Source organism: Falco rusticolus, chromosome 9 (genome assembly GCF_015220075.1).
Source record: "Falco rusticolus isolate bFalRus1 chromosome 9, bFalRus1.pri, whole genome shotgun sequence".
In the NCBI taxonomy this organism is placed as follows: Eukaryota; Metazoa; Chordata; class Aves; order Falconiformes; family Falconidae; genus Falco; species Falco rusticolus.
The window spans coordinates 3612180-3625909 of NC_051195.1; the positions used below are offsets into that span (position 1 = coordinate 3612180).

Genomic DNA, 13730 nt, shown 5'->3' on the forward strand with positions numbered 1-13730 from the left:
TTTATTTACTGTGTTTGTGACCCAAAGCAAATGAAAGTTTTGCAACAGAATCTAAGAATCAGAAAATGCCTATAATGAAAGAAGCTCTGTTTCACTTTTCCTTTCATAAATAATATGAGGTTAAGACCTAATTGATTTCATTCTCCCATGATGTATACCATAGTGACTTTTAATGATTTCTCTCAAATTTCCCATTAGGAATATTTATTTTTCTTTAAAAACACACAAAAATGTGCTGTCCTCCTAATTTACTGTCCCAGAGTTTATGATGATGGATGTTGCATTGTTTTGTGGTTTGCAGAGGGCTAGACAGGAATATTAAAAATATATGACTTCATAATTTTTAGTCTGGGTTGAATACTGTCCTCTTGTGATACAAGTAAAAAATGTGGGGTTTTTTCTTTCTTTTGTTTTCAGGGAGACAGTGAAACTTGTAACAACACATCAAAGTGCTTGCTCTCAATGTCTGTTCTGAAGTAAAAAAAAACTATATTTAATGGGTCGTTTGTTGTAGTTAGAGGACTTTTAGCTCAGGACACCTTCCTGCCATGATCTCAGAAATGTCTGACATAAGGATCATGCTGGAGAACCATCACTTCTCAGAATGAGTGTCGAAATTAGTAGCAAAGTTTAAAATGACGTTTCTTCCACCGTGGAGAAATAAAGATCTGTTCAGGTGGTCTGAAAAATAAAATGCTATTCAGGTCCTCGGAGGGAAGAACATAAGCCCAAGTTACTCTGGTTTGGATGTTTTCAGGATTTTTTTTTTCTGTAGCAGGCTGCTGGGCAGAGAAATCTCCATGCTTCTGCCTACGTGGCAGAATTTCCTTCCCACTACAGTAAATCGGGGTTGATCAACGGTAGAGTGCCAAATGGGAAGATAGTGCAAGACTTTTTTTTTCTTTATTTTGTGGAATATTAATTCCTGTCTGGTAGCATTAACAAGCTGGTGTGCCACGGGGTCCTCGCTGCCCACTGCAAGGGAGAGCAGGGGTCATCAGTTACTGCAGCAGGTTTGAGAAAGAAAATGGCAGCAACCAGAACGAAAAGTGGAAGTTTAAGGCTGTGCAGACATTCTGAAGAAGATTCTTTGTTTGCTTGTTTATTTATTTATAAGTACTTGGTTGCGTGTTACCGAAACAGAAGAAAGTTTAGCTAGCATGGGGTTTTCTCCTCTTCCTGGAGGAAGGCTGGAAGAGGAAAATGTCAACAGCTAATTGAGTGTGGGGTGAGGCCGGGAGCAGAGCCCTACATCCCTGGGATGTCACGGCTGTTGGGTTAGGGTTCTGGGGGCTGTGGGGGATGCCCACCAGCAGGGAGGGTACCCCAAAGCAGGGAGGGTGCCCCAGGGGAGGCTCAGCGGTGGGGTGCGGGCACGGGAGGCTCAGCTCCCGGTGGGGGCTGCACTCACGGGGAGTGCTGCGCTTGCACAAGCGAGCGTTTATGCTACAGGAAAAGAATGTAACTAGGGACCGTGTGAGGTTTGCATTTTTGTGTTTTAACCGCCAAAGAATTTAGGGGGTTGCAGTTGTTGTTGTCAAGGTCCTGTATCCTTGGAGCGGTAGGTTTCTTTGTTTGCTCTTGCTTGAGCTCCTCTTGGCTTCTTCACCCTTGGCCCTGTTACAGCAGCCTGCAACAGTCTCTGTGTAGTTTCCCTGTAAAGAGCTATATGGAGCTTAATCAGCATTCAAGCAGAGCTTACTCCCCTGCTTTGTTAGAGGAAAGGAGCTGTTTTCCAAATCAATGTTGCAGTGGAGGGGTGGGATGAACTGGGCAGAGCAGGCAGGGGAGATGAATGTGATGAGCGTGTACCACCCACCATCAGCCCTGCTATCCTTCTTCCAGGTAGAAAGGATGCTAGCAAGCGGCGTTCGCCAAACACGGCTTAACAGAAGGGGCTTGCTCCCTCAGGTTATGTTTTATCCCTGAGACAGACTAAAAGTACTGAGTCTCAGTTGTTAAATGTATAAATAATTTCAGGATGGCTGTGTCAATTTTACTTCTATTTTAATATAATGTTGTAACGTTGTATCATTCAAACGAGGTAGGGGTTGATTTAGTTTCTTTTATATATATAAAAGTTATCTAGAAACATCTCAGTTCTGGGGTTTGGTGATCCCTGATAAAATTAATTCAGTATTACAACATCCTGTTCAACTGTAGTGTTTCAAGGTTCTCTACGAGTACATGGGACCATGTTTCTTCAAATAGCTCACAGGTAGGTCTCAGAAACAGTCTCTGCTCAAGAAAACCCCAACTTTATAAGCATGTCCCTTGCATGTGTGCAACAAGGGAGAGCCTGACTAAATCCTTATTCCTGAGAAGCTTATTCCTGTAAAAACTGAGCTCTGCTGAAGCTCATGGGGCACCTGGTGGGCACCAGGAGCCCATCGACCCGGACTAACAGGCAGACCTGGTGGCTGGCGGGGGGGAGGCTGCAGCGCGGGGCTGGCTGGTTTGCCTCTGCTCACTCCCGCTGCCCTGGCAAGCCCAAAGCTGTGGGGCAGAAATGTCAGATGAAATCAATGTTACGGAGCCTTTAGGACGGGAAGAGAAAAAGGTCGTAACCCAAGTAGGGAGCTGCAAGGGGAGTGGAGGGGAAGGGGGGAATGTATGTGTTGATAACAGCGAGGTAAGGTTGCTGGCCTTGCATTGCGTTTCATCAGCTCAATGGCTTGGTTCAGACTCACTGTGAGGCTCGGGTCAGCACGCCAGCGAGGCGAGGTGTGCTGGAGTGCACACTCGCTAAAGATACGGAGGACGGAAACTTACCCTCGTAGCCTAGGAAATGTATAGTATGCAACTTCTCTTGAGTGTGTGCAGTAAACAATATTTACAGCCAGTATTTTATTTCAGTGTGCAGACCTGATGGATGCTATTCATGGGAGCATGAGATTTGATGCCTGAATGTGGTGACAGAGGTCTATAGCGAAGCTCTGTGGCTAAAGGTCATGCTGTATTATGCTATATCTATGCCTGTTAATTATAGAGGACTGTAACCTGCCACTGCAGTCACAATTCAGCTGGATCTTGATTTTGCAGAGTTAATGAAGTGAGCGAGGACTGGAGACACAAAGTCTCAGCAGCTGGCGAGGGGACACACAGATTTCAAAGGGAAAAGCTTTTTTTGTTTTGTTTACTCTAAGAAGCAAAAACTTCAGCCTGGAGGCCCCAAAACTGTAGATCCCTGTAGCTAAGCCCAGACAAGTCTTCATGCATTTTGGCACATATGGGAATAAAAGGACTTGGGTTTTTGGATAATACTCAACACTGTGATTATACAGAGAGGTTTCCTGCATATCCAAAGGGAGATCAGGCAGATCTGGGAAGATGTGCTACAGGGATGCTTTTTCCCCACCTGAACCTCTTATCTTGAAATTGTTCAGCTAGCTGAGGTGGTTTATCCTCCCTTCATATAACTCTGGTTGTAATGCAGGAATGCAATTCCCACTTCACTAGAGAAAGATAGCAGACATAGCTTTCCTTTTCCATTTTTCTTTTCTTTTTCTTATACCCCATACCCTACAGCATACCATAATCCATCTCACAAGTGCCATATAGTTTGTCACGGTGCCCTCCATCTAATGTCACAAAAGCACACAGCATCATAGCCTGGAGATTTTAAACTTGATATATGTTCATTCCACTCCCCACCCCCCATTGTCTCTGTCAGTCACTAATTCCTTCTCAAAACTCTTTCTTCTTTAACCAAGGGGAAACTAATGGAAGTTGATGTTTCCCCGAGTGCATGCTCCTCCTTTCTGCTGCCTGTACTAACCCCTATGTTATGCTTGTTTCCAGGTAAGTTATTCCACACTGGTCTCTTCCATATTGCTCTCTTCTGAGCTGACCTTTTCAGTGCCATGTGAACTAAAGCTCCTGCATGAATTAGTAATTTGATAACCAGAGTCCAAGCCAACTGCCTGTATTGTCATACAGTCAAATATTAACTGTTAAAAATAACGAGTGCTCTTTACATCAAATTATTTTCACGTGTAAATGCAAACTGATAGTTAAGCTACTTCAGCTTGACCTATTAAACTGACATAGTGACGCAAGTCAGAGGCGAGTATGGTAGCTGGAGAGAAAAGGACATAGTAGCTGTAGCCCTGCTTCGTGAATGCCAAGAGGCAGCCGTTAATGCAGGATGCATTCCTGTAAGCATTACCAATTCTCACAGTATCCAGCTGAAAGAGGCGGCTTAAATGTTTCCAAACCACTTCAAGGGGCAGTGGGGGCACTGCAGTTGAAAGACATGCCTGAAGAGGGGCCCTGGTAGGATCTCAGAGATCCTTGTCACTTCATTCCTTGGTCTTTAGCCGCAGGTGACCCAGAGCTGCAGGGTGAGATCTTTCATCCACACATCCTCAAGCGCAGAGATGCTGAAGCCATGAGATCTGTGCTCTGCAGCTGGTGGCTAGGGGCTGGCTGGCTTCTCCTGCAGAGCAGGGGCTGAGGCTTAAAACCGAGCGCAAACCAAGCAAGCTGCCAGCATATGCCACCCTCCGTCCACAGCAACCAGAACAGAGAAGGAAGAACAATGTGTAAGGCTTCCCTTTCCCAAGGAGATAAAGAGCAAACAGACTATTTAGCTATTCACATGCTGTTGCTATTGCAGGATAGCCCTGAACTTGCACGGAGCGGAGGGTAAGCTTTGGAAAGAAAAACTAGTCGTGGCTAAAGTAAAGAAAAAACTAAACACCTAAAGGAAGGAAGATAAGGAGAACAAAAATGGGCGGGGGGGGGGGAGAAACAAAAACAACAACAAAAAAACCCACCCATAGAAAAGCAGTAGGAAAAGATACAAAGGTAAAGAAAACCTCAGCAGCAGTGAGACACCTCCACACAACACCCCCCTCCCATTCCTCTTCCGCTGACAGTGCTAAAGAACAAAGCTGGGAAGGATGGATGGAGAGCCATCGCCCGCGGGAATAACCTGGAGAATCGGGACTGGCCCCCTTTGAAGCAGCCACACAACCTGGATGCAATTTTCATTTCCTGCAGGGAAACTCAGCCTTGTTCTTCTGAAGTGGATATACCGAGCCTCGTAAAACTAATTGTGGGAGGTGGTTTGACATGAGAAATTAAAAGTCAGGGTTTGGCCTCTCTTATGCGCATAGGAATGAAGCAGGGACACTTCAGATTAACTTCCCTTTTCCTGGAGGGTTTTGGTTTTTGGTTTGGTTTTGGTTTTCCCAAAAGATTTTTGAAACTGCTGTGGAATTTTACTGTTGTTCTCCAGAGCCAGAGGTAACTGTAATTCAGTAGCATTCCTACGTGGATGTCATTCATAAAATATTTGGGGATCTTTGGTGATAAACTATTAATTGATAAACTTTAGGCCCATATAATTAGTGTGGTGAAATGCAAGTGTTCCTTTCTGGTTAAGTTTTGGGGGAGGAGGAGGAACTCTGATAATATCTAGTTCATTCATGCTGGTGAATGGACCGAGATATAATTGGCTCCACGTTCTCTGTTAGCAAATATTGTTACTCAAAATAAAAGTACTACCATTTAAGTGAAAAGCCATGTGGGATTACCAAAACTCTATTTAGAAGTCTTTAAGTCCCTTTGACGTATTTTTTTAATGGTGAAAATACCTTCCAAGAATAAAGATGTCTACACGGCTTTCATGGTGGCCTTTCACAAATGAGTCTTCTGTTTTAATTTTAACATTTTTAACCAACATGCTGTGTGGTGCATGTATATCCTTGATAAGCTAGTTCATTTGTTTATATTTTTAAGGGACAAAGTGTTGCCGACTATAGCTGTTAAAATGTGACTGATCATGGGTGAGTCGGGAAAATTTAGCATTTGGGTATCTAAAGCTACGTGTAGGATAATCCCCAGCTGCTCGCAAGGGTAGAGGTTTCCTGGGAAGGTGCATGATGGAAAAAATGTGTGCTGCTGAGGTGAGACTGGAGAGGTAAACGTAGATGGAGTTCAAAATTCAGAGCAAGTGGAGGTGAGTCCATGGGTCTAGTTTTGTGTGGAGGTGTAAGGGGAGAAAATGTACTTTTTATCTGTGAAGAAAAGCAGCCGATCAGAAGCCTTCCTGCATATGCTTCCCAGTCCCAGCTCTTTTTCAGGTTTATTTGTGATAAGATGACCTGACATTACCACTGGTATCCCAGAGATATGACGGTCCCCCAGGGTGGTTCAGGGATGCTCTTAACCATGCAAAGCAGGCATGGTGCAGGACATGGTGCAGGGCTCCAGCTTGGCACGCACAGTGTCTTGTACCCATTGAGTTTCTGCTGGGTCATTTCTCCTGCAAGATGGGGAAAGGCGTAGGCCGGATCACCACAAAACACTTACCAGACTCTGCTCCAGAGAAGACCTGCATCCGTGGTTTCAAAATCAGTTTTTTAAGTGGGATTGCACGGCTGTTGGGCATGCTGGTGTACAGGCATGTCAGACCAGTTTTGGCAACAGTTCCCTGCACAAGGAACACGGGGCCAGTCTGCAGAGTTAAACAGTGATACCCGAATGGTGGGATTTGGGAAGAATCTTGGTAAATTAAAAATAAAACTGCACAATAAAAGTCTGTAAGGGTTTACAGGATCAGGTTCTTTCTACAGCATTCTGTGCAACATGTGGGCATTATATGAATTTTGGTGGTACGTTAAGGAATGGATAATCTGTATTTGGTTATTCTCCCAGACAGTCAGTAATAATAATTTGAATGAGGAAGATTTTAAAAAATGCATCTGGCAACTCTGTGGGTGTGTTGTTTTGGTTTGGGTATTTTTTTTTTCTTACTTTATATTGTGGGTTTTTTTAAAATAAGAAAGTCGGAGGCACCAGAAACAACTCTGAAATAATTATGAAACTAATAAATAATCCCTGTGCTCTAACGTACACAGATGACTTTCCAGAGGAAGCAGCCAGGGCTGCGTGTGCAGCAGAAATGGGGAAAACTCGGCAGCCGGGGGGGCCGAGCCGCTGCGGGGCCGGGGGGACCCCAGAGCCCCCCGGGAGCCGGCTGGTGCCTGCGCGGCGGCGGGCAGTAGGACCCCGCGGAGGGGCGCCCGCGGAGCTCATTTGTTCCGTGGTGAGGAGCGCGGGGAGCGCAAGCCAGCTCGGACGGGCTGCTCGTTCATTGCAACGGTCAACAGAATTCTGCTTGCCAAAAAAAAAAAAAAAAAAAAAAAAAATCCTAACCAAAAAAAAAAAACCCCAACCAACCCACAAAAAAAAAAAAACCCAAAGGAGAAAAAAAACAAACCCAAAAAAACCAACAGACCCAAACCAAAGTAACCCAATCCAAACCTCTTTAAAAAGAAAGAAAGAAAAAAAAAAAAACCTCAAAACCAAAACAACTCTTCCCATACCCCCACCCCCCCACACCCCCAGAAAGCAGAGACCAACTCATCAGCGGCTCATGCAGGAGCAGGAGGGGTTTTGGAGTTAACTGCATGCAGGAAATCTCTCACATCCTGAGTCCCAGCTCGCTCCTCTGTAACTGTATATTATGGTGCTGCTCTCCAGCCCCAGCTGATGAAAGTTTCTCTCCCCCAGCCCGGGCTGCGATGCCAGAGCGCGCCCGTGCCGAGCGGCCGCGCCGCGCCCCCCCGCGCCCCCCAGCCCCGCGGCCCCTGCTGCTGCTGAGCCTCCCCTGGCTCCTTCTGGCATCACCCGCAGCGCAAGGTAAGTACCGCCGCGGAGCTGGGGACTTTCCTGAAGCCCTTCCTCAACCCACGCTCCATTTTCAGGGGACAAGCAAGGGAGAAGTGACCTGAACAAAATCAGCGCAGCCGGCTGCGCGGGGGGCGCTTCGCCGGGCGCTCCCAGCGCTGATTTTGCGGCGCCCCCCCCCTCCCCCCACCGCAACGCTCCGCCGTGCTGGGCGGCGGTGTGTGTGTGTGTGTCCCGGAGCTGCGGATCTCCCGCTGCTCTGCGCGGAGTGAGGGTTGCCCTGTCCCGTCCCGTCCCCCTCCCGGCGGGCCCTGCTGCGGCAGGCACGGCCCGCAGGGTCCCCTGCACGGCCCCGGGCCGGCGTGGGGGCTCCGGGACTGGGATACTGGCAGCGCTGGGATACTGGCAGCGTTCGGCTTCTTGTTTCCAGCCGGGAAAAAAATGCCTGAAAAAGCCCAACCCCGCCGGTAAAGGCGCCCCGGCTGGCGGGCGCTGCCCGGCTCGCTCGGCGGGAGCCGTGCGCTCGGTGTTTGCGGGGCTGGCGCGGCGCTGGCGCCTCGGGGACGGGGACAGCCTGGGAAAAGCCCCTTGTCCTTCGTACAGCCGGTCTGGGGCTGGCTGAGGGGTCCTGGGGGGGGGGCAGGGCCTGTCCTCTTCGCTCGGCAGCAGCTGACAGCGCGCATTTTACGTGAGAGCGGAAGGGAGAGTCTCCTCTACAAATACGTGTAACGGGTCTTTTTTATTGCACCTTTAAACCTGGTAAATGTTTGCTTGTCTCCGGATTTATCCAGAGCAGCTTTTACTGGGACATTGGCTCTGGGCTTGCTGAGGGAAAGATGGAGATATACTTTAGCACATGTTAGCCAGCAGACTGAAATGCTAGGGCAGGCAGAAAGAGCTGTTGCATTTAATCAAGCACCTAGGATTTATGTTAATGAATTAACAGGAGTTGAAGCTTCCCTTTGCCTTTGTGAGGGGTCTATAGTTTCTTGTCGTCAGCGTTTCTGTTTACACCAAATCAGCGCACTGGGGCTAAAGGCTGCAGCAATTCTCGGGTAGATGAGTAGAAACAGGCCCCCTGTTCCCTTGCGATGGGTTGGGGGTGGGTTTCTTTGGGTTGAGGCAGCACATTCCGGCCAGGCTGCTCCATGTCTTGGAAGTGGGCTGGAACAGAAGGTAAACTTGACTATGCATCCAGAAAAGTTTGAGGTAAGATGCTTCAAGCATTCACATGTGACAGAAACGAAGAAATGAACAAACCCCAAAGTCGTTGTCCATGCAATAGAGTAAGAGGGCAAGCTGCAGGTGACTTAGATCCAGCTTGCAAACGAGAGAGCAGAATGGTAAGTGGGGGTGGGAATCCTGTCACCTGTGCCAGGGGATTCCCTGAGAGCCAAGCTGAAGCTCTAAGGGTGAATCAAGCTCTTCGTAAAGTGTGTGTCAGCTGCTCATCCTTACGGTGCCCATCTGTAGATGTCTAAGCTTGAGCAACAGTGGTGCTTGCTGACCCTCGCAGCTCAGCTGGATTTCAGCTTTGCCTTGCTGCATCTTCCTTACTCCCCTTCTCCCCGTAACATGTGTATAACTTGCTCTTTGGCTTCCGCAGCCAGTGTGCTCAGCGAGCATCCTCTCCTCTAATACCATTTTCTTCCCGTGGAAGAAGAGAACAGCTTTAGCTTTGCCCAGAGCATGTGCTGCTTTCTTGGTCGCAGAGGTGCTGAAAGTTACAGCTGCGTGCTTCTAGACCCGGCGAAGCTGCCCGCTGGCGACGTGTGCTGTGCTGGCACTCCGCTCCACCGGGCGATAGGAAGCTCTGCAACTTCTACCTCAGCTGGCTTTGCTGCTGAGCCTGCTTCGGGCCCGGTGTTAGTGATCTGAGGGGCTGCTGGGACATCCTTATTTTTACGTAAAGATATGCTCGGTGATCATTTGAGTTTAAGTTATGATAAACCTTGAAAACCTGTTTTGGAATGTGGTAATAGACATGCATGAGGTGGGACTGCCCTAGTAACAGCTCTAATATTAACCAGTAATTATTAGGTTATGAGCCAGGCAACTTCGAAGTAGCCTTGCCGCTCACTGTTAGTATGAGTTTCCTTTCTCATTTTGTACAGTTTTACAATCGCCCTTCTAGTTTTCAGTATTGCTAGCTCTTGGTGGCTGGCTGAAGGGCCTCATGGACAAAAAGGAAAACTAATTGAAGTACCAGCCTCAGCAAAGCAAAACTGGCTTTGCTATCCTTGTGGAGGAATATATATAATAGGATAAGATCTAATCTTATGGACTCAATCAAATTCCTTAAAATCTCCATCTGCATAAGCTTTTCACAGAGTCAAGGCCTCCTTGTATCTGCAGGGCAGACAAAGTGGTGGTGTGTAAAGGTAAACTCCAAATTACTAGATGCTAAATCTCTTTTACATATTAGGTGTCAGCTGGAAGGACAGTGGAAAAATAAAAATGCTAAAATTGCAGTCCAAAATTCTTTACCTTCAATTAAAATAGCTTTTCTGTCAGATTTTATTGTTGTTACTGATTGCAACTGCATTAGCTGTAACAGAAATAAATTACAGAAGAAATCGTGTCTCTCGCTTTAAACCCCATCTCGCCAACACACTGTGTTTGAGAGCTCACTTTCAAATACTGTCTTCTTTCAAACTGTTCCAGTGTTTGTGGCAGATATTTATGGCCTGTGTATAATCACCTTCTTGTCTGATGATTATCCCTATCAGGTCCCCTGCAGATAGCCTGGCACGAGCTGTCACTGTCCGGGGGCTCCATAGTTCCATGCCAAAACACACCAGCTGAGGATATTATGCCCACTCTTCAAATCATGTTCGCATCGTTAACTCTCCTGCTCGCTGGGGAGCTGCTGGCTTGTTTGCTGCTGTTTTGTTGGGCATCTTCTTGCTTTCCTTGAGATTTTTGGAAAGGTCTCCATCCAGCCACAAAGAGCATCCGTGAACTAATGATTGACAGGCTACGTTCTGGGCAGCTTTTCATCCTGCTTGCAGCGCAGAGGCTGCCCTGGTGGCACTTCTCTAACGACACACGGGTGACTGCAGCCAGACCAGGGCTGTGTTTATCTGTTGCTTCCACTGAAGCTGTCAGCTGCTGCTGATGCTATTGATCATGAAATTCTGTTTTAAAAAGGCTGAATTCATGTACAGGCTTATTTGGTCCTCCACCAGCCTTGTTCAGCCCCCACATACCCTAATCCTGACAGATTTATCACTAACGGTCCCTATGTTTCTAACATACCTCACATTGCCAGTGCAAATTGTCCAAGGAGTCCAGCTGGGCTTTGTTTTATTAGTATTCATGTGCATCCTTTTGGGCAGCACCGTTTGCGCTCCAGGGCTGCAGTGCTGCATGCGAATGGCGAGCAGCAGGCTGGGTTTGCCAGGCGGGCAGCAGGATGTGGCCAGCGCGGGGTGGCAGAGAAGCCCCCACATGCGTGCCCAGGGTGCTTGAACAGCCCGGCTTCTGCTGGGGGTGCTGCCAAGCCTCCTGTCCAAAAAACCCTGACTTCTGGAGACTCTGCTTGAAGGCTGATAGCGTGGATTTTCTCTTGACTTCTGCTGTGAGCGTTGTTGTGAACAAAGAAGTGACGTTTCTAGGGTGTTTGCAGTCAGGTCTGAAATACTGTTGGGTTTATGTGGCCAGGCTCTGCTACGCCAGCAGGCTCTCCCCAGCTTCGCACCTCACGCAGATCCAGCCCTGCTTAGGATGCCAGGCCCTTCACGCTATGTGCATTGGAAGGATTTTTTTCTTTAATTGCTTTTTCTGATGGCTTCTTTTCCTCTACACGTTCTTGTGTTTTACTCCACATCATCTCAGATTTTGCTCTTCCTGTCGTGTGTGCGTTGTACTTGCACTTCAAGTGGCTTTTCAGGTTACTCCTAGGACAAAGTATACCACTTCCAAAATTATACTGTACTAAAGGCCTAAATCACGCCTGTAGAGGCTTCTCTAAGGCCCCGCTGAGCCTCCAGGGCAAATCTATGACAAATCAAATTAAAACCCCATGGCTTGAGTAAGTCTGGTAGAGGGTTGCAGCTGATTCTGGATAGGACAGCACAGTCCAAAAGGACAATTCCCTTTGTTTCTGGGGAAAGCAGAGCAAAGTGCTTCAATGGTATTAAATTTTTATCTTATTGATAAAAGGATCACAGTAACTGAGAAAAAGTATTGTTTCTTAGGAGGCCTCTGCTCCAGGATGTTGACCCTTCTCCTTTCAGTATCGCTTAAGAGTTTGAGACTACGTTGATATCGAGTGTGATGTTGGCATCGATGCTTCAGAAAGTGACTTGATGAACTGCATCATCCAGTCAGAAATGCTGAATCATCTGTTAAGTCTTTTCATGTTGTTTCGTTATTTTTTTATACCCCGTGTAAATGAGTTTGCTGCTTTCCATGCCTTGGAGCTAGGATGAGAACTATTTGGTTAGATTGGGGGTGGGGGATTGTCCATTCACAAGGTCAACATGACAAACCCATTGATTAGATGAACACATTCTTCCTTGTCCAAAATGTATGATCTAATAAGGCAAGAAGTGAAATGTTTCACGGCCTGTTAACCATGCTAGATAATACACAGCAAGGCATAAAAAACTGGATGCAGAATTTGGTACAAAAGAATCTTTAACTAGTTTATTTTTAGTTATTTGTTAGGAGGAACTGTGTCAGTCCCTGTAAATTTAGTCTTACTAGTATGTGTTGTATGTATTAAGTGAAAAACCTTCCTCTGACAATGGTGAGTTGTCTGTTTTCTTGCTTCTATTTAATCTGTTATCATTCTGAAAACAGCTGATCAAGCAAGAGAAATAAACCTCATGTGTGACTGCTTACCTTTGAAAGAACATTCTAGAATATAAACTTCACTGAATCCAAGTGCTTATGGGATTTTGTTTTGATATAGTCACGTAAAATAAAATTTCTGGAGTTTGTCATAATGCTACATTTAATAATGTGAGCATATGGGCCTGACCATGTGTGGAGCTGAACATCACCAATATTTTATTCAGCAGCAGTCTGTACGCAGTGATGGTAGTGTGCTAAAGATCCGCTGTTCCTTCAATGATTAGAAGACGTGAGGAGGAGTACTATTGAGTCCAGGTTATTTAAGCTTGTTTTGCATTCCTGTTCTGCCATTGAGAGCACGGTGGTGACAGAGCTACAACTGAGAGTAAAACGTGGCCTCTGTAGCTTACGAGGAAGGATGCAGCATCCCACTCCTGATCCGCGTTCCTTTGCGAATTGGAGATCATAAAAACATATCTGGATTAAAAACCACGCTTGCATTTTGACACAGATTTTAAAGCAAGAGGTAAGCATTCCAAGTGAAATAGTATTGATTTTGTCACCTATTGCCTCTTAAGTGAGCACCCCGCCAATGAGAGATTTTGGGTAAACCCTTGTGGCTCGTGGGGAAGTGCAGGGTTGTTGGGGAAGAAATCGTCACGCTTCAGGAAGAAGCAGCGTGTCTGTTTATTGTGTCCTGTATGTTCCTTGTGTGTGGGTCTGATCCTCAGTTGGGATAAATTGTCTTATTTCCATGGATCTGGTTCCTTTGTACAACCGGGCGCTGATGTTCTGTGCTATTTGTTTAAAATCTGCTTGACAGGATCAGAGGATGTGTAGGCTAGATAAGCAAAGCTACGTTAGTGACCTGAGGAGATATCTTGACCTGAGGAAACAATAAAAATAAATGTTCGTTACTCCTGTGGCTCATCCTGAAGAAGCCTGTGAAAGTCAGGAGTTATGGACCGATCCAGTGCTTATGGTGACATTTGTTGTAAGGTCACACACATAAACCTGAGCAGGGTAGGTGGCTTCAAGAACATTAAGTAACTCTAAGTTTTCTGTTCATTTGTGTTTCAAAAAATAGAGAGACAGGTTTCAGTGAGAGCTTATGTTAGTACATGTGCCGTTCATTTTCCTTTTTCTGCTGTTGTATAATGCGAGTAGCAGGTATTCCCCGCACAAACAAAAATGTGTGATGGATATTGCCTCCTCAGCCCAGTGTCTCGTTTGCTAGGCTTGAGAAAGAAATACAGATCGTTTCCCACACACGTTTACCTAAATCAATCCCG

At 46.5% G+C, this 13730-nt stretch overlaps 1 protein-coding gene across 1 annotated transcript in view; it reads left to right on the forward strand.

Moving 5' to 3' along the window:
- Positions 1 to 7365: 7365 nt before the first annotated feature.
- The window catches only part of ADAM12 (ADAM metallopeptidase domain 12), a 187357-nt gene continuing 180992 nt past the window's right edge, over positions 7366 to 13730 (forward strand). The window contains exon 1 of the mRNA XM_037400747.1: positions 7366 to 7650. Within this exon, the coding sequence (XP_037256644.1) occupies positions 7419 to 7650 (232 nt within the window). The 5' untranslated portion in view covers positions 7366 to 7418. The remainder of the gene's footprint in view (positions 7651 to 13730) is intronic.